At 40.0% G+C, this 21,324-nt stretch overlaps 1 protein-coding gene across 1 annotated transcript in view; it reads right to left on the reverse strand.

Annotated features, from left to right (window-relative positions):
* The window catches only part of LOC136448696 (cadherin-87A-like), a 47,884-nt gene that overhangs the window by 2,308 nt on the left and 24,252 nt on the right, over positions 1-21,324 (reverse strand). Inside the window, exons 35-56 of the mRNA XM_066448336.1 lie at positions 20,030-20,172; positions 18,741-18,829; positions 18,271-18,357; positions 17,444-17,512; positions 16,794-16,848; positions 16,169-16,299; positions 15,483-15,538; positions 14,567-14,672; positions 13,275-13,373; positions 11,796-11,829; positions 10,472-10,622; positions 9,923-10,018; positions 9,521-9,622; positions 8,716-8,814; positions 8,443-8,526; positions 7,650-7,778; positions 4,946-5,080; positions 4,061-4,225; positions 3,252-3,402; positions 2,229-2,443; positions 1,497-1,732; positions 411-811 (exon numbers count right to left, since the gene is read on the reverse strand). Coding sequence (XP_066304433.1) covers positions 411-811; positions 1,497-1,732; positions 2,229-2,443; positions 3,252-3,402; positions 4,061-4,225; positions 4,946-5,080; positions 7,650-7,778; positions 8,443-8,526; positions 8,716-8,814; positions 9,521-9,622; positions 9,923-10,018; positions 10,472-10,622; positions 11,796-11,829; positions 13,275-13,373; positions 14,567-14,672; positions 15,483-15,538; positions 16,169-16,299; positions 16,794-16,848; positions 17,444-17,512; positions 18,271-18,357; positions 18,741-18,829; positions 20,030-20,172 — 2,833 coding nt within the window. The remainder of the gene's footprint in view (positions 1-410; positions 812-1,496; positions 1,733-2,228; positions 2,444-3,251; positions 3,403-4,060; positions 4,226-4,945; positions 5,081-7,649; positions 7,779-8,442; positions 8,527-8,715; positions 8,815-9,520; positions 9,623-9,922; positions 10,019-10,471; positions 10,623-11,795; positions 11,830-13,274; positions 13,374-14,566; positions 14,673-15,482; positions 15,539-16,168; positions 16,300-16,793; positions 16,849-17,443; positions 17,513-18,270; positions 18,358-18,740; positions 18,830-20,029; positions 20,173-21,324) is intronic.

A 21,324-nucleotide genomic window follows, 5' to 3' on the forward strand; every position in this document is an offset into this window, starting at 1 on the left:
AGCCGCATTTTTATACTTTCTTTAAATGTTGTAAAGTTAAAGATTGTTTTTCTATTGATCACCAGCATGGGCTTGTCCTTGGTGCTGAATTCTATATCTAAAGTTGTGCTTATTTTAACTCAACTGAAAAATAAGCCATAGAAAAATCTTGTTAAATAACTGCATTAAACATAAGAATTTCACTATCTACCTTAAGTTTAATTAACTTCCGATCTCTTCAACTAGGGAAACAAAAACAATCCAACAACTTGTCGGTTGATTATGTCGCAATAAAACAAGTTCACCTTGCACTAATGGAATGCTCATGAAAACAGTAGACAGGTTGTTAAAATGTCTTTAGAGAAAATGATAAGGCTATGTATCAGACAAAACTATGTTAACAGCAAAAGGAAAACAATCTAGCCACTGACCTGGCAAGTCGTACCGGTGAGCTGTCCGCTGATGACGTCTCGGTCACATGATGCACCTGAGCGGCCACGTGCATCCTTCTTGATGGCGACATCAGCCGCCCCGTCACCGTTCTTACCGGCGAAGAATCAGAACTGTCGTGGAAAGCGATCCAGGGACGTTCGTTGTTTAAGGAACCTCTCCCTGAGGAAGAGTTCTGCTCCAGTTGTGGACTTTCGGCTCTTGGAGAATCCAAACCCAGCACATCTTCAGGGCTTTCCTCTGGGATGCTTCCGCCAGGGGACATCAGCTGGACAGGTCTACCGCTGCCGCGATAGTGGGACATCTGGGGGTTTCTCTGATCAGGCCGCACAAGGGGATTGTAGACCTCATCCCTTTGTGGACTGGCGTCTGGCGGTATAACCTGTGTCAAGGAGCAATGATAGATATAATTTGATGTAGGTTTGACAAACATAATTCATCATCATCTACATGTAGTCGTGAGGATCTAACAGGCACTCATGGCCCTTCTCCTCCATCCCTCCCTATCCTTCATTGCACTGGAAAGGTCCTCCAAAGTACAGTTCGCATTGTGACATAATTAATCACATTTATCTTAACATTGAAGAAGTAAACTGATAGATAAGGGCTGGTCACCCAGCTTCAAGGACAAGGCCAATCAAGAAAACTTACATATACATGTAGGACTAGTGTTAGTGGAAGGAAGTGAATCAATAATTACCGTGACAATTCAGGGACACTTAAGATGTCATAACAAATTAGTGTGACGGTGAGAGGATGCTATTCTGAGGTTATGTAGGGATAACACCTATATTCTCCAACAACCACATGTTCAAGGTTGTGTCAAAGTTGTAAACTTGTCCTTAAAATCAGGATAAGGTTGAGCCAAGGTTGACCGGAGTTGTTAACATAGATGAAAGAAAGTGTTGGAGACAGTCTCTTCTTGGCTGCACATGTGATGAAGATGGGCTATCTCAGAATGCTCTTACTATAATAAAAGTTAACATCAGACTTTCTATACTTCAACTTCTTTGTGCACAATGCTTGGTATCGGAGAACCCTAAATTAAAGGAGAAGCATCATCACACCTGTGGTCTTCCACGCTTGGCCGACATTTCTGGGTGACTCGTGCGATCGACATATTCTCTGTATGTTGGCTCGACGAGGGTTGAGTCTTCTTCGGCGGTTGCCCAGCTGCTGAGGGGCTGGGCCCTCCCCGGGTACACCGGATGATTGACATGAACTGTACCCAACCCTGTGCCGTCCTCTCCCTCGTTATCATAAGGATACCCTTCGTGTCTGATCAGATGGGACGTCTCTTCATCTGTGTCATAACAAAGACAGGGTTTAAAGTAGTTGTCAGCTATATCTGTTGACAATGCTGTTGATTTGATTGTACGCATGACATCCGTGCACACCAATTTTCGTCCGTTTCAAAAAATCAAAAAAAATTCAGCCATACTGTAAATTGTACAAAGCAGGTGCAAAATGAGAAAATATATATTAAGTTGCAAAAAAATATTTTGGAAAATGGATAGTAATGTCCTAAAACGCCAAAGTCAATTCCAAAGGGAAAGAAGAAAATGTGAAAGTACAAAAATGAAGAATCTATTATACGGTATACCATGCTCTAGATCTGTGTGTTTAGTTTTGTTAATCCTTCCTGACCACATAGATTTCATAACGAAGGCAACTTTTTATTGCCACTTTTTTTTCGCACGCTGGCATTAGTTTTGGGGTTCCCAAATCAACATGGTCTTATAGAAGACAAAATTGATTTCTTAAAAGGATATATTATATAAGTACATGTAAGTCTTTACCATCCTGTAGGTCCTCCTCATATGTCTGTACTTGTACGTTCCTCTGTGGGGAGTGGGACTGAGTCCTCCTGGTCTTGTCTCTCTTCTTTTTGTCCTTGTGTTGCGCCCTGTGTGTGGAGTGACTCCGAGGCTTGTGGTGGGTATCGGGACGCTCAAACACGATCTCTGTCGTTGTCTTCTGTCTCCGGAGGACTGGCTCTCTTTTATGAGGAGACCTGGAGGAACACAGAATGAACCCATCCTTACCTCAATCCCAAATTCAAAAAGTTGCACACGAATTACAAAGTCAGACAGTCTCATGGACTACTTTAGTCTTTTGACAATTGAAGAAAAGCAAATTTACTGATCAAATTGTACCAGATGCTGCACTATTAAAAGCCACATGACAAGTCTATATGCGTGTTGGTCAGAGTCAGCCATCTGGGATGTTTATTGCGGAATGTGTATTGCAATGATTGCTGTGATGGTCCCATTCACTTGGAGCTGATTGGTGCTAGGTTTTGGCCCCACTTTTCTACTACCTTTTGCAATTTGGCGCAGCCCTTTGAGTGAAGCTTAGCCTTTTAGTGAAGATATAATTACTATATTCCATTATCATTGAATAGGAACACAGCTTAAAAAACTGCTTCTCTAGTCTTTGAAATCTTTTAAATATTGTAAAAAAAGGTCTGCTATTCACTAGCATAGAACACCAGGATGGACCTGTCCTTGGTGCTGAACTTGATATCTAAAGTTGTGCCTAATCTCAAAACTATATTTTGTATTTTTTCATTTGGTCATGTCTGTGCATGGAACAATGGAACTGATACCACAAGAGTGGTAGTTTAGGCCACACCAATTCAATGTTACTTTCACATTGATGAAGGTTAGACATCCAGGTAGATACACAATACAAAAGTGACTCAAGCAACTGGATAGATGTTGAAAACGGTCATACGTTTCGGGTAGCATGTTTTACAGTGAATTTAACAGAATGTATCACATTGTAAAGACCTTTCAAACATTGCAAAGATATTTGCACACCTGGAGGAGTTGTGAGAACTGTGTCCCTGTAGGTTCTCTATTTGTCTCTTGTAGGGTGACCTTTGCCCTCTGTCCCTGGTCCTCCCACGGTTCCAGGATTGGTAATAGTGATGTGGGTCCCTCACAACCTCTACTGTTCTCCTGGGAGAAACTGTTGAATAACAGTTAATCAAAATGCATAACCTGTTCTCAGATTAACTTATCAGTTATGTCTATGGTACAATATTGTACAAAGAATGGTCTAACGGCACAGAGGGCACTTTTATGTAATATTGAATTGATAATGTGTGATTATTGATGAATTTGAAGTTTTTTCCATCATAGATTTTAGATCATTTGTAAAGTTTTAAATGGACTTACATGTATAATGGATAAGTGGATTAAGTGAAATGTCCTAATCTGAACATCTGTCAGAACATCACAATTCAGACTTAAGATATGCCTGTGAGTTGTTTCAACAAGAATTGAATTGAATTGAAAAAAATACTAAAAGAATGAAAAATATGTTTAGATTTGTACCCTGGTGTTACCAATGCACAGTCACTTAGTTGTTGTTGTTGTGGTTGTCGTTCCTAGTGGCACAGTTTTAGGTCAGCAAGTTTCCTGGGTATATTTTCACAAGGAGGGGTTGATTAGCCCTTCCCCTTTAACATGCTCAAGGTACCTCCTGGAACAAGGGACCCCCCATTTTACGACCCCCATGTACGTCCCTTCCAAAAGATGGGTAGAGCCCCAACTGAGATGTCCTGACCCAGGATTGAATCATGGTCTCCCAGATAACAACTAAATAGAACCAGGTATCCCCTTACCCATTCTGTGGTGTCTCCTGTCAGGACTAGTGTGTGACGACAGTGTGCTGTCTGGGATCTCCATCAGAATGGCCTTCTCCAGCCGGTACAGTGGGTTGGACTCACTGCTCTTCCTTCTCAAGTGGCGGGGGGAAGGGTTTCTTGGGCGGGGCACAGGAGTATCTGCTGAGGATTATAATAAAAATTCGTCACTGGGTCCTAAAATCATGATCATATTGCAGAATATCTGACTAGATACAGTGCACTTTGTATTTTGGTAACTTTCTCGATAATGATTTTGAAGACAGTACTATCTTTTTCTGCAAATTTAAGCATGGGTTAACACGGTTCTTATTTCAGATAATCCATAAATATGAATCCTTGCATACAGGCAGCAAAGCATATTCATCACAAAATTGGCAAAAAGAGTATTAGTAGGGTATTAAATGCATTCCAAAAACATATCAAATCTAAAGCTTTTGAATTAGAATTCTTATAAGGTAGGAGATCAAGAGTATTTGCAGTATCCAAAAATGTAGACTGTAGCTGGAGAAATCACACAATGTATGTAAGATCTTTAACCTCCTTGGTTAGATATACTGTAAAATGCATTTAAGTTCGCGGTGATTCAATTTTGCAGTAGGTAAAAAAAGGAGTGTATGAGATGGTTTTTAGTTTGCAATTGAAACAAGTTGGTAGAAGGGCAGAAAACAGAGCATTTTGCGGTGGTCTTGATTTTGAGGCGAAGAACTTATCGTAAAATCCGCGACCATTAAACCACCGTGAATATAAATGCATCTACAGTAGTCTACAGTACACATGTACATCCGTGTGTACTGATGAAAACCATGCAGGTGTGAGTAAACTGTTAGTAATGCCACATGCAGCTGTTCACAGGGAACACACCTGCATCAGGTGCAGGGTTGGGCACACCTGCACAGTACAGGTGATCGACCACCGAGTTCCACAAGTTGGCCGCACGAACCGCCATCTCGTTAACTGGCACGCTCTTACCCGACCCAGACTGTGCTGGGGGTATGGCTGAATCACACAAGAAAACCGTCTCATGATTCATAAAAAATTGTGAACCCTAAATATGAACTCTAAATGTTAACACTCATTATTCCACCAGATGCCCTAAGGCTGCCACATTTAAAGTCAGATGAGTGAGTTTAGGGAGAACAACCAAAAATATGGCCCTATCACATACATGTCATAAAGTGGACTCACACTAGTCTCCAAGCAGACCTACGGGTTGGCAAAGACCGTATCCAACAGGCAGAAGGAGTTTTTATAGCCAACCCAAGTCTCATAGCCAACCCAAGGTCTGCCACAAGTCGGTCTGAACAAAGGCTATTAACATCTAATTGTTACCTATTCAAACTGGTTGTGTTTATGAGTTGATTACTCTCCGCCCGCCCGGGCGTGCAGGGCGGCGCCAGGTCGGGAGGTCTAGTCTCCAATTGAGACCCAACGGCTGAAAAGACCGTATCCCACTTGCAGAAGGAGTTTTTATAGCAATATCTAGAGTATAATTTACTTCGTGGCGTGTTTTGTTTCGCAAAAGAAAGGTTTAGCTTATAAGGTTTAACTCCGACGGCACGTGCCGCTTGCAACTAACGTTACATGCAAGGGGGTGGGTGGGGGGCGGTCCGAGTGTTGGCTTGAACCTGAAACAGTAAACATTCCCTACGAATGTTTTTGTGTTTTTGTAAGAATGGTTCTGATGATGCCTCAAACATCACCAATGGGTGACATGGGTGAAGGAAACACTGATTTATTGTGAGAACTTACAAGGCGCGAACCTCCCACTGGGACGTGCGCGGGTAACTGGGCTTTTCCCAGAAATCGGTCATAAAAAGATTAGTACCCCGGACATTCGTACGGCTGTTAACATTACCACGAGGAGGGGCAGTGACACCTTTATTGAATAGAAATGCTCCGCCCTGTTTGAGTTGTGGCAGACCTTGGGTTGGCTATGAGACTTGGGTTGGCTATAAAAACTCCTTCTGCCTGTTGGATACGGTCTTTGCCAACCCGTAGGTCTGCTTGGAGACTAGACTCACACTCCTCTTTTCCTCCTTGGGGGGACGACGGTATTAGTGTAGGCGCCCAGACCCCAGCAAAAGTATAGAGGACATTAAAAAATTGAAAGCATTTCATGGCGTTTGGTTTGGTGAAATCTTGAGAATTCTAGGGTGGCTATCACAAGTCAGGCTTCATACTTGTAGAATTTGTCGACAAAAACAACCTTTCTCCATCTTTTTGTCTTCTGGACCCCTGCGAGATACAAATGTAGTGGAATGGTCGCGAGCGGGCCCTTTTAAGGCAAATGGACTGACTCAAGTGCTCTGGCTGGGGGGAGTGTTTCCCCAGAGAATAGCCATATAGAACTTCTCCTAATTCTGTTAGATGACAGTCTACAGAACAGGTTTAACTTAGAATTTGAGGGTTAGTTTCTTGGTCAGTATCTTCGATTCCTGAGATAATGACACCTAATTTCTGTCAACTTCCCCATAGGAATTCTTGTATTATGGGAACTGTAATACCTTAACACCTCTTGGGTTTCCAATGTATGACTAAAGGACACACATGTGGAACCCAATAGAAACATAGCTAATATCCGTGACCAACTTCTCCTCCCATGGAAACACAAGGAGCTACCAGCCTATACAGGGTGCCCCCTGTGGTGTCAGAATCCTGTTGTTTGTTTAAGTAAGTCCTGCCATATGAACCATGTAATTGGGGAAACAGGGAGCTTCACACTGGGGATATTGGTGTCAAATTTTGGTCCCTGTGACTCAGAGAGGGCCTTTGGAAATAATGAGAAAAGGGATTGAGAATTCATGCAAACATCAGTAATTCCCAAGGTACACTTTAGATATCAGTGTAAATCAAGTCATGGTTAACAAGGCCTGAATAACATTGTTTTAAAAAAGATGTGGTAGTCTAAGGGTGCCTGGTGGACTTATGAGAATTGATGTAAATGTATGTGCAAGGAGGTTTTATTAAACCTCCTTGGTATGTGTTGTCAAAATAAAGTCATCATGCAAAATATGGTATCAAAGCTCTTTCATCAAATTTGAAACCTAACTCTCCATCACTGCTGTCAAAAGAAGCATTGTTTACATTCTACAGTGTAAGTGGGTGTGTAAAATATGAGGTGACTCTTCATCTCATTCAGAAGATTCAATATATGCAGAGCAAGTGATATATATATATATAGACAAAAATATTGTGACAAAGTAAGTATCCAGGACTATTCAATCAGCAACAGAGAAGCTGAAAATACTAAAAGCAATTGCAAGCAACATTAAAACGTATGTCGGACGCTTCGGCCCTTTAACCGACTTGGTCCATGGCTTTTCAGACCAACTTGGCAAAAACTATTGTCAACTCTACCCAACACCCTAACCCTAACCTTCAACCCAGCCCTAACCCTGGCGGAGTTGACCAGACTTTGGGGCCAAGTTGACCAGGGTGTTGGGCCAAGTTGACTAGGCTGAGTTCGTAAAGGGCCGAATCGTCCTGATCCCCAATACTCAACCCCAATGTGTTGATTAAACTCAATTGAAAACTATTCAATGACAAAAGTAAAAGTTCAACAAACCTTTGTTTTGATATTCATTTCTCTTCATGGTTCCATGTCGTTGCTGCTTGATAGGTGATGGGCCGATGTGAGAATCTTGAAAAGGAATGGTCACCGCTCTGCCGTGGCCCGTACCTGAAACCAGATAGGCTGTATAAGCCCTACAGTTCAATTATCAAAGAAAAGGTGGAAAAAATGAAAATTGAAACTAAAACCAAAGGAAGCAAAACCAAACATAATTGCAAGCACAACATAGGAAAAATTGAATTATCTTCAGTCTAGGCTCAGTAGAAAGAAAGCAAATAAACCCAAATAGTACCCCTTGGCAAACCATCCGTACTGAAAATTTACTGAAAAGTACTGATCGGTAAACTTTAACTTGAATTTTCAGTAAATCAGCTTTTACTGTCATAATGAAGCAATGCTGCCAATAACATAGCTGCTGCTTCAAATATTGTAAAGGAAGGAAGTTTGTATCGTCTGATATGGTAAAAAGTCTAATATGCTCTGTCCTATATACAATAGGTAATACTAATAGAATAATTTCATTTTGAAGGAAAACATATAGTTAGTCTGAGAGTATTATTAGATTACTATTATCCAAGAAAATTTATTGAAATGGCCAAAAAGCTACATGTACTGATATTCATTAGATTTATTTATTATTCATTTACACAAAAGAAAGTACATGTTAATACAATGTAGATATGAAATTGATATTGTTTGGTATAGGATGAAAATCTTATTTTTAGATGAATGGATGTTGACTTTTGGTATTTTGACAGCTTTGCCCAGGTGTTGTGAAAGAACCTACCAGATGCCAGTATGTCTGGATCAGTACCTCTTCTCTGGGACGATACGCGGGGAGGGGGGCCATGGGGAGACATGGGTGTCGGCTCTGCAAAATAATGAAAAATGATTAACTTTTGATACGCAGCAATTAACTTGAATACATTCACTGAAGTCAGTAAATGTGATAATTATATATATATATTTCTTTCATCATATGATTAATGTAACAATAACATGATTTGACTTAATTCTTCCCTTAAAAAGTTGACTCAAAGTCAAGTTGAAGGGGACCTACCTTCCTCCATGTCTAGCAGGTCCCCGTCGCTCCTGCGTCTGGCGAGGGTGCCAGGTGGGCTGCAGCTGTCCGCAGGTGGGCCGTGTTCTGTCAGCGCACCTGCCGAGGGGAAAAAATCACTTAGCCACAGTCCAAACCCAACTGAGTGGGAGGGGGATGTAACGTACATGTAGTACACATTAATCATAGTGGAGAAGAATCACCTGTTATTGCACCAAAGCAGTTAGTCTTGGCAATTGATGCAAAAACTGTTCAAATTATGGTAAACGCATGAAACTTGGCAAACATGTTCTACACAATAATGGAAACAATTCTAGGGGTGGAGCCATTAGAAACCAACATGCTGAACCAATAAATAAATAAAATTAATGAATAAATAAACCTGCTGTTACTTGGCAATTTTTTATCTTTATTAAGAATTGCAACAATACAATACACAGTGGAACGCCAGGCAGACAAGCCAACTGTTTTTGCTTGGCAACGGGTGCTTTAAAAAGCCAGTGCCTGCATTTTTACCTTAAGACGCCTTGATTTTGGGGCCTGACTGCATTGTACCTTATGAGTAGACAAATAAGGATTAAGGATATTATGATGTTAAGTTTATTCCTCTTGACAAAAAGGCCCAGTGCAGTTCCTAAAAACTGCCAGGGGACCCAAACCTACACCATTTACTTTCTGTCCCAAGAGCTTTCTAACAGTAACACTCAAAAATGATGACGGTCACCATAGCACCAGATATCAAAACCAGTAGTTCTGTACAGTAGTGCCGTAGTAAGCAGGTAGGAGTTACATGTACTGTCATTACCCGTAGGGACTCCTGAAAACTGGTTAGTGTCAGCAGGTAGGACAGAGGTGGGAAGTTCAGCAGGTGGGGAGGGCATCTGAGCACTCAGGACAGGGTTAAGCTCTGGAGAATTGGAATGGGGGATAACTGGGTTAATAAACAGAGAGATTGACGGCACAGCTAGCAAGGTTATGATACTTGTGACAGAATATTGTACATATGTACATTTCTCATTGTAAAGTTGGATACTCTAGTCCATGCAGATACCAAAGTTGCTTACCATACGTTAAATGATTAATCTAACTGTCAAAGTTCAGAATATGGGTGTTTCAATGTTACTGCTGCATAAACACTAATCAAAGAATCTACAGCTTGAGAAAAGTGCTTGTGATTGTCTATAGTTGGCACAGTCAGCAAGTGTACCTGGATCCACACGTGTTGTCAGTATCTCAGTATCGGTTCTTGTCTTGGCAGGGGGGTGTCTCAGGGGGGAGGGGATGGGGGGTCTGGAGTGGGGATCTGGGGTGGGGAGAGAACACAGTACTCAAATATCTTTTCATTAACATCTACAGGTACATGGTAATGTTAGTAGCAGTTTACTCTTTGTTGAGACCCAGTTGTAGTGCCTATAGTGGTCGGACATAGGGCAGCAAGTTTCCTAGCTATTTCAGCAGCAGGGTATATTTTTACAGGTTTGCTAGCGCTAAGCCCTCCTTTAACTTGCTCGAGGCACCTTCTGGAACACAGGACCCCCATTTTACGTTCTCCAGAAAGAGGGGTGCCGCCCAAACTGAGATGTCCGGACCTCTGAACTTGAACCAGGGTTTCCAAGTTACCAACCAAGTAGAACCAGAAACTCAAATATGAGGCTAGCTGCTACCAGTTGATCTACAGGGACATCCATGTACAGTACAATGCCTAAAAATGAGATTTGAAAGTTGCATCCAGACACGATGATTACAGAACACTAACCTGTCCGAGGAAGAGACTTCTTGAGAATGCCAACAGGGTGCCTCTTGTCCATGGTTAGACGCTCAGACTTGGGTAGGACCTGGGCATACATGGTTTCTATGGGTGCTGCCGGCTGAATGGTGGGCACTCCATTCTCTACTGTAACGGTCAGCTGAAAGGGAACATGCAAGCTTAAGGTAGAGCATTAGACTCAGGGGGTTAGAATGATTTGGCCCTTTACCAACTTGGCCGAATTAAATCGACCTACATGTAACACCCTGGTCAACTCGACCAAAGTTTAATTTTAGGGTTAGGGCCATAAGGTTCAGGGTGTTGGGCCGAGTTGGTCTGATTAGCCATGGGCCAAGTTGGTAAAAGGCCAAAGCGTCTGACATCTGCAATACTGTGCTGTCCATTCGCCCCTACAGCCTCCAAAAAACTGCTAGTAGGAGGCCAAAACACTAGTGCACTCCTTACTTCCAAGACCTATCTACCACTCAAAATTCCAGACCATAGCATGTCCAGAACACGAGATACCAAAAATGAAAGTTCTGCTGCAGTACCATAACATGCCGCTAGATGGAATATATTAAGTGATACCATTTCAAGGTCTTATATGAAGACCTACCTAAATATCAAAACAATCCATCCAGGCATTCTCTACTTATCTTGCCGACAGACATCTTCGTAAATATGTACAAACAGTAATCAATACAATACCTCTGTTTCACACAGTTATTATAATGAACAGTACATGCCTTTTGTTAAACTGACTCACCCTCAGCAAAGTTGTGCACACCCTGTCTTGCACAGGTCTCTTTCTGACCAGTCTGGTGCCAATTTGGGCCATATTTGGGAGTTACAAAACAGCTGTTTTTGCTGGCATAAAACACCTGTTGTTTATGATATGGCTTTTGTATAAAAATATCCTTTCCTCCGATGGTGGACGACCGTAGAAAACATTGTTATGGCGGAAAATTCTACCACAGCAAAGGGCCTATTTACAGTCTGTGCATAATCACTGACAGTAATGCTTCATTATGAATTATCATACAAGGGTACCACCAGGGCTGTCTCAAGGAAGGAAAAATATCGAAAGCTGCAGACAGCCCTAGGTACCACCCTAGCTATTTTCCACTATTTGTTTCCGACAACAAATATTCCAAACATCTTTGTCGCATTTGAGTGAACACCCCTTTGATCATGTTGACCTAGGTATAAGTTAAACGTTACGCATGTCATTTTCATGACTAATTCTTACTCCACCCATGTAACATGTAATAAATAATTCAGTGACGGATTGATTATGATATTGAAAATGTCAGTAATGATGTGTAAGTCTCACCTGTTCATCTGGCTCCACATAGGCTGACACTGATCTATGTTGAATTAGACAATGTTGGTGAGAGAGGGTTAGTAATCTAGCAGGGCAAATACTTAGTGACCTTGAAAATTTGTTCTTCTTTCACTGCTTTGTTTTCATTTCCACTGCAGTGCCCCCTCACCAAATGAATTCAAACATCCTCCAGTGTAATTCTGGAGTGATCCCCCATATTTCTGAGCAACCTTACACCCAGATGGGCTAGTATGGCAAACTGAAAGTGAAATGCGCCAAAAATATTTACTCAAGCAACCGGATAAAATTTTGAAACAGTCAGATGTTTCAGACAGCAACGTATAATCGTCAGCGGATGCTGTCTGAAACGTCTGTTTCAAAATTTTATCCAGTTGCTTCAACTCAGAGTAACTATTTTTGGCGTATTTTTAATGTTATTACTACCTAGATGTCTACATGTAACCTTCATCAACGTGAAAGTGAAATGTAAGAAACTACTAGAAACTCTCTGGGGATTAGTCCAATTTCTTTTAAATCTGAGAACCAACAAATCAAATTGGTGTGGCGTCATTCCACTTCAAGAAAAGGAATCAAAGCATTTACCATCTCCAGTAAAATTAATATCAACTCTCATAATTCTGTTGGAACCCCCTAAGACCGACACTTAATGGTGTTATCAAGGCCTTCTCAAGAATGTCTTGAACACCTGGATATCTGAAGTACCATGTAAATTACTGATGCTGCATTTATTTTTTTAGTAGATTGCTTGAAATTCGCTGATTTTTTTAATGTGGTGGTTTGAAGGCATCGGCAGAATTGTGAGAGTTGAACTTGTATGTTGAATTGTACGTTAGAAACATATTCATATACTAAGTCTTCCGCATTCTGAATACTACTGAATATGTTCATATTTCTGAGTCAGAAGTAATTAAAAAAAGGTGAGGTCACCGTGACATTTAATCAATCCATAGACAGCTGCGTGCAGCAAAAGTGTGTTGCCTTTCAGACTAGGATATATCCTTTCTACAAATAAAAGCTTTAGTATGCATTTGGTAAGCATGAAAGGTGCAATTTTAATCATTGCACATGTCTCATCTCTGGAAACAATCTGTCCGAAGCCCTGGGTGAAGGAGCAACATAACATTGTACACAGGGCTGTCTCCAGGACCTGTCCCTCTGACCAGGAATGGAAATTTGCTTGTTAGGATGGACAAAAATTTCGCCCATGCATCCAAAAATTGACTTCATTACATCAAATTGATGAAAATGTATTTTTGTAAGATCAAAATGACACCAGAAAATTAACAAAATGTGCTCCCAAACAATGAGTGGGACAGAAGAAAATTCAAAACTAGACACAGCCCTGATCGTACACTACAAATACTGTCACAGTGTGTCCCACAGATTTTAAGGTGCATTGCAGTTCGGTACATTAATGCTACAGGAGTTATACTGTGCAGGCACCTATCTCATCTGAAATGGACAAACCCTTGCGGTGATAAGGACCCATCAGAGGTTATGTCTTCCCTAAGTCTCTCTTGTGGAGGGGAGTGTTCATTGTTGGTCAGGGGTGCGTCCTCGTCAAATCTACAAGTAGAGAATTCCAGCGTGTCATTCCATTCAACGTACAAAAATTGATATAGAAACAGTGTTTTTGACAATTATTACCTCCTCTGCATAAAATCAGGTTGGCAAGTCTTAATAACATAGTCAATTTCTTAACCGATCAATAATGATTTTCAGTAAACAATTCAAGACAAGTAGGAAATAGATATAGTCTGACAGTATACAGTACCTCTGAATTCATTTATTCATGAAACCACAAAAACCATCATGATAATATATTACGAATTTTCTGTCATTTCGTCTAACATAGTGAAGAACTTGACAAAAAGACTCTTGTTTTCGATCATAATTGGAAACATACATGTATTAATTATCACAAACTTTTAGACAGTCGTGTTTAGAAATGTTAATGATTCATGATGCTTCTACATTGTACATGACTATGTAATAAGGATATATGATACTACCACATTATTTTGTTTACAATTCACCTTGAGTAATCTTTCTTTGATATTAAGAATTAAAAAATGGAAAAAAATCTCACTTGATATATACTGTCACAGTTTGCACAATGATCATCAATTGACAGAATGTCTTCAAGACTTTACTTCTTATTCCAGTGACCAAACAACTGGTGCATCTACTAAATACAAGTTCCTCCTGCAAAAATGTTGCTTTAATCATAACAGTATTAACAAATCTGACAACATTATATAACATGCATTTGTGATAAACTAAGCTTAAAGTTTTGAAGTGACATGGTGCAACACTGTCCTTTTTGTGAATAACTAACAGTTAAAAGCATCATACAGGCATCTTTCACTACCAAGTTAACTAATTTATATACAATGTTCAAGTTGACACTTAGTGGTTCTATGAAATGTGTTGAATACTAAGCAACTAGACACGTTCTTTTACAGTTTTTTTAGGACTAAAGTGAGATAAGTGAAGATAAGTGTTTAATAAGACAGTAAATCCATAATTTACAAGGTTGAGTGCTGCCTGCCGAAATGTGTTGAAAATACTTAAAGCAACTGCACACGTTTCAAATAGGTTTTCTAGGACTGAGGTAAGATAATATAAAGTGCAAACTGTGTTTTATAAGTAAATCCATAACTTACAAGTTTGAGTGCTGCCTGCTGTACATGCATGTGACAGAAGAAGTGCAAAGGGTGCAGCTGTGACAGTACGAGTGACATCATAGCCGGACAGACCTTCTGTCGTACGCCGGGTTCTGTACGCCGCGAGGTCGGTACGCGGGGGTGAACAACGTTTCGTCCACGGTCTTCACTTGGGTTTCTTTGGGATCTTTAGATGCAACTAGAGAAGCATAGGAAAGAAAAGTATGTATGATCAATTCATGAACAAAAATGAAGAATCTAAATTTCGGTATACCATGTTTTGTTCGTCCTTCCTAGCCATGTAGATTTCATAATGAAGGCAAATTTTTTTTTACCAATTTTTTTTTATTCCCACGCTCACATCAGTTTTGGGGTCCCCAGAGGATGTCATCCATATAATAAAATCAACATGGCCTTACCACACAAAAAGATGTCCAAAAGATAAACAGCAAGTAAAGTAACTGTTACAGTTGAGCCAATCTTTGAGTTCAAATTAGGCACAACTTTAGAGTTCAGCACCAAGGACATGCACCGCCTGGTTCTACACGGAATTTTGTTTCATAAAAGGAATGCTAAGGAATCAGCCAAAAGACTCTAGTGCAGGAAATACAAAATTGATATATATCTCCCTGATGGTGTCATTGCCATTTTCTCATTACAAGCTGGTATTAACTAAACTTATCAAGAAATGCACAGAGAACTGAACTTTGGTCGATCAAATCCCCAGTTATTCTTTAATCACGCTTTTCAATAATATAGATTAATGAAAATGATACTAGAAGTATTCGGGGAGATACATGTATGAGCAAACAAAGTTATGCTTCCATGCTTCTTTTAATAGGATTACTTGATATTTCACTAGAATACAATCTGATGTGATCGTATTTGTCTTTTTGCTTCTGTCAATGTCTACATATATACACATAATGATGAGACAAATCTCACAGAGGACTAGATTATTCACATATTCACACTTATTACTAAAAAGTTTCTTATAAACTGCACTGACCCTCCAGGTTTTTGCTGAGATATCCATTTCCTTTGGGTTTGTCACGTCTCAGACATCTTCAGGTTGTGGGGAAAATATCAAAAAGATTAATAAAATCAGCTCAAAAAGTCATTCATAATTGTGAATAGAATGCCTTAAAGTTATAAGCAATCAATGATCAGGTATATTGAGTAACCGATGTCTGATTCTACTTAATAAATGAAATGAGCAATGAAAGATATATTTGTGAAATTTTTCCTCTTACAAATTTAAAAAAAAGCTGTACAATGCACACTCATGTATACTTTGATAAATGCACCTTGATCTAGACACCAGCATACAATGATGTAAACTAAATCATAAGCAGAAAGCAGAAAGGCATAAGTTGTGGTAATACTTCTCCAAATGAGGTCATCAAAGCTGTGTAATACTCTCACCAACTTTGATGACGTTATCTGGAGAAGTATTCCACAACTTATGCTGCTTTATTTTCAATTCAAGGCATACTTGCCTAATTTGTCTAAATTTGCATAAAGAGCCCTGAAACCATGATGTCCCATCTGGACCATAGAACAACATACCTAAAAATGATCGAGAGACATCAAGCTATCATTCTATAATTATAGTGGACTAAATATGTACAGGGTGTGCTACGAGACCAGTTTTTCTGGTTTCTACTCCTGGGCTATGACAAGTGCATGACTCACCTGTGCTTCAGACAGAACGTTATGCAAATGAGGCTGACTGTTCCAACAAACAGCACAGCCGCCAGTCCGATCAGAATGCCCTCCACCACAGAGCAGTCTGCTTGTGACGCACAGGTTTCTGCCTCCAGGGGCTGCATGGAACATGAAGAACAACAACTTTATTGTGCGACAATTGTAACCGGTACAATGTATGGCAACTCACATATATTGAGCCAATGTTAATCTCTAACTGTTTAAGAACTAAGCTAATTTATGAGTAACAGTAGAAACAATCTATCTACTGATATGCATGCTAATGCTCTAGAATAGTATGTTGATGATAGCATGCTGCGTCGTGATAGGAAAATGTATACCATTGTTTTGTTTTTGCATAGAGTTGTACTGTATATAAATTGGCCTATATTCTGAGGTAGATATATTAACAGGGCGTGGTAATATCATATGTGAAAGTGATGTTACCCATTTTCATACCTTAACTATTGAAAAAATTAATTTGAAGTGACATATAGAGACAGTAATATACATCATTTGAAGTGACATATATAGACAGTAATATACATGTCCAAGCTTTCAGTAAAAATGCAGTTACAACACAGGTACAGGACAGCATACACCAGCATCTTACCGTCACTTGAGAGATGGATGTCGCTGCCATGACATTGCTGTCATCACTGATCAGTCTAGTAGTACAGAAATAGGGTCGAGACAGGATATTTAAACAGGAGGAGAACGATACATATTGAAGTATGTGTAGAACTGTAACATGAGATCTGGCCATTGGGAGCTGTACAAGGCGGAGAGCAATTGTGACAGTCACATTATGCACAATCAAAGTAGTTACCAACCTCATTGCATTTCAGTATAAGCTTGTATCTATATAAGCTTGATAAGTACCTGTCAGGTTAATATTAAAGTTAATATCATATGTCAGTGTAGCAGACTGAAGTGGTGATATGAGAAGAAGAAGGTTGATATTTTGAGAGTAACCGTTCTTATGAATAGACTGAACTAAAAGTGATACTGTACTGTACACTTGATTTCTGTCGATGCTATCTCTGTATTACTTTATCAAATGCATTGTATTATATATCATTTTGCAACGGGCACCAAGATTAATCTCGTGGTGGTTCGCCCAAGGATATTCCACTGCCTGGCTGAACGTCAGACACTGTGTTGGCAGGGAAATTTTGACATTCTGTTGCAAATCAAGTTTCCGAACTTTTCGTGCTAAGTTTAGATGTCATATAATGATCGACCCAACATTGTCGTAATGACCTTGATAGTGTATCAGCATCAGTCACCAGCCCGGTAGTGGTATCCACCCCATGTACAGTCACATCAGACCTGTAATAACAACAACACAAGCTGGGTCACGCTATGCTTCATTACACCAGCTAATCACCAATTAACCAGATTCACCATGCTATGGAACATGCACCTCCTGCAAACAACCCTGTATACCAGCTGTCTTTTTGACAAGGTTCAAGAATTTCGTTTCAGGGAAATTTGTGTTCGATTTCAGCTTTTCAATCGACTAGTAATTGTTGGCAGTTGAGTCAACAAAGATCTTGAGAGAAGGGTAGGATGAATGAATTTTGGGGCTATTATAAAAGTATACCTCTATTCTACAGCTCTGTATATATTGGCTTGGGTGTGATACCGTGGTATCTTAATTATCAATGGCAACTTATCCAATAAGTAATGGTTCACTGGTTAGCTTGTTGCTATACTATGTTCATGGTCTTTGTTTTATAAAACCAACTGTTTGGTGTCACTTTTTTCTCCGATGAGGCAATATGTAGAAAGATGGTAACAATGCCTGTAATTAGCCAGATCAAATACAGCCAATTTCTTTTCATAGTATTATTGTCTATCAAGAGATCAATTTGATTAAGCAATTGTCAATTATCTCATTCTTCTTCTGTGCAAGTATAATATACATTTTGTATACTTCTTTTAGTTAAATTGTCCATCTTCATTTCCTACCAGAGTTTTTATTTCAAGTTCATACTTTTTGTTTAAATATTGCAACATCCTTTCCACCCAGACCCCTCCATGGTGTTTTTTGGCTACATCTGAAAGGTGATGTAACAGTTGCTTACTTGGTTTCGTCCACCGTGCCCTTCTGTGGAGTGTGGTACTGGATATCATCGACCACCACCTCCAGCCCTGTGGCTGTCTGCAGGGAGCTAAAGGGGAAACACACAGCATGATTTTAACATAGTTTTCTTAGGTAGACAGCAGACAAAAATTCTACAGACACACATCTGTAAAGAAAATTTTATTAAAAACAAGAGCTATCTACCACTCAAAGACCACGACCCTAAAATTGGACGTTCTGCTGCAGTACCTTTTAAAACCACTAGGGGAGCCATTTTTTTACTTAGAATGATATAACCATAAACCTTTGTTTCCCCGACCCACCTATTAAATATAGATACGTCTACTAGATAGATATCCATCCATATCCAACTTATCAAGCTATGCGATTAACAAACAGACACACACACACATACACACAAACTGCATCCAAAACGTAACCTTCTTGGCGAAGGTAATCAACATCACTGACCTGACCAAACCATCCTCCTCACTCCTGACATCTGCAGGTGTCTTGTCAACTGTCAACAGAACCTGCTGATTCTCACTGAGGATGTACACCTGAAATACAGGTAGGATTGGAATCAGTAAAGTCACCAGAAAATAGCTGACATTATTGCATTATAAGCCATTTTGTCAACTTGCTAAGTACATGTACTGCAAAAGGGGAAATGTTTGCGGTGGTTTTATATTTGCAGTTGACACACCTGTCAGGTAGGACTGGAATCACTAAATTCACCTGGAAATAGCTGATAATATCCCATTATAAGGGGGTGTCCCTGTGGTGTAGTGGCCTGCGCCTTTGTCTCTCACCACATCTGGTTCCAATTACTTGGACCAGAAGGCCCGGGTTCAAGCCCCGGGTAGGGCATCTCTGGACAAGAGGCGCATTGAGTCATACCAAAGACTTTATAAAAATGGTACATACTTGTGAAACAGTATGGAAGTTAAACACACTTCACTGCCAGTGGACTAGCCCCCTGCTAAAGTGATTGCACAACAGTGTGGCCCAGGGCTATGAAATGGAGATGGGCACCGCCCTATACATCAATAATGGTGTGGGAGGATTTTAACTTAATCCCATTATAAGCCTTTTTGTCAGCTTGCTAAGTACTCTAAAATGGTGGTTTTATGTTTGCGATTTTCTCTGTGACCTCTTCACTGCAAACTAAAAACCACTGCAAACATTTTTATTCTTTCTTATGCCCGCCTACCACTTGGTTTTAACTGTGAACACTCCATTTGCTCCATATGGCAAAATCCAATACCCGTGAACATTTCCTCTTTATTTCATCAAAGCATCCAGGTTTCTTTAGACGGGGTTATTAATGACATTAATTTCTTAGTTGTCTTTAAACAAATATTATGCAAACTAAACCCTACTGACCTGACCATTTTTAAATCTAATGGCCAAGACAAGAATATTTCCTCAAACAGGCACCATGACAATATGTGCATTGTAAATTCTACACAATTTCAACCTTCTAAACTGTTTAACTGTTTAACATGACTTTAAAGTTAATTTTGTACATGTCTGTTCTTTCGCATTGAAGTTAAAATCTTCCTGCCATGGACCAAATTGTCTGTCTTAAAAAAAAACACTACATGAACATCTACTTGCATGTACTACTCAACTACACTGTCTTCATGTGCATGGTCAGAATGCATTTGTGAACTCAATAAGCATAAAATGATAAAGTAATAGATAAGAGAATGTTGGCTGAAAGATATGAAGTTACATCTCAATCTCTCTCAACTTACTTCGACCTCAGCTACATCAACAAAGTCTGCTCTTAAAGCATCCACAGCCTGAACCAGCAGTTTGAAGTAACCCAGATCCATGTAAGCACCAAACAGCTCATTGGTGACCAAAGACCCAACAGTCCTGTCCAGTCTGAAGGTGTCTGGAAGGGAAAAGGAGGAACTTTGTTAAACAAAACTGCTTATGTTCCTCACATGTAAAATGTAGCTAGCCATTATAATATCAGCATTACATGTCTGTACTTGCTCCCCCTGTTGAATTAATAGGAAAGTGCAGGTGACGAATGGTAAGGAAGCAGGGCACTCCTGAGACAGTGTTTGTGTATGTTTGTTTGTGTGTGTGTGTGTATTTGTGTGTTTGAATACTGCAATTCTCATGCTACACCACAAGGATAATAATAAGATATTCAGTACCAAGGAGAGCACCAGACAATTCATTAAACCCATTTGAGGTCTCGTACCGCAATTAGGCCTTACCATTGGTTTACATGTTATATTGCGCAACTTTTATGGCCGAAAATCCAACAAAGAAACAGTTTTTGTGGAGATGTTTTGCTTTCTACTGTGAGCACACTTCTTCGTGAGGCACTGAAAAAAATGTCACAAAAATCTGACCCGGCGATCGATATTTATGGCATTCATAACTGCACTATCAACTACGTTCGCAAGAGGCCCTCTTCGGCTGCCAGCCCCTGACCGCATCACTCAGAACGAAAAAGCCGTACACGTCCGACAATCACTCGGATGCCGAAACTTTCCTACCTAATCCTGGCAGTAATACACAAGCTTTTATCCCAAATCAGGTGGGGTCAATTAAAGACAATTTATCATCCACATGTCTTGAACACACCCTGTTTTCATATTTTTAGACCGCGGATTCTTTGAGACTGTACACTCGGAGTAATACAGGCACTAGACCTTGATAGGTATAGGGGTAAACTCCCTGCATTCAGTTACTTTGGAACATAAAACACTCCTTAACCAATTTGGAGCTTATCAGTAATTTTAGAATTAATGTGTTTGCCTCATTTCTTCACAGTCCATACAGTCAACATCAATTGCACTTGCAATCAATCAATGCCCACGCATAAACAGTGACAGTAAACCTTCTAAGAAGATTGTGCTATCAGGACCGAATCAAAAGGAAAGCAGGATCGCATAACTCAAACTTCAGCACCAAGGACAGACATAAAAACTTATATATTAATTTTTGTACCTCCAGAACACTTGTACTGCATTCAGATGACCTAGATAAGAGCTTTACGAACAATCATTAAATGCTGTTAGCTATTCAA

This window comes from Branchiostoma lanceolatum, chromosome 14 (genome assembly GCF_035083965.1).
Source record: "Branchiostoma lanceolatum isolate klBraLanc5 chromosome 14, klBraLanc5.hap2, whole genome shotgun sequence".
NCBI lineage: Eukaryota > Metazoa > Chordata > Leptocardii > Amphioxiformes > Branchiostomatidae > Branchiostoma > Branchiostoma lanceolatum.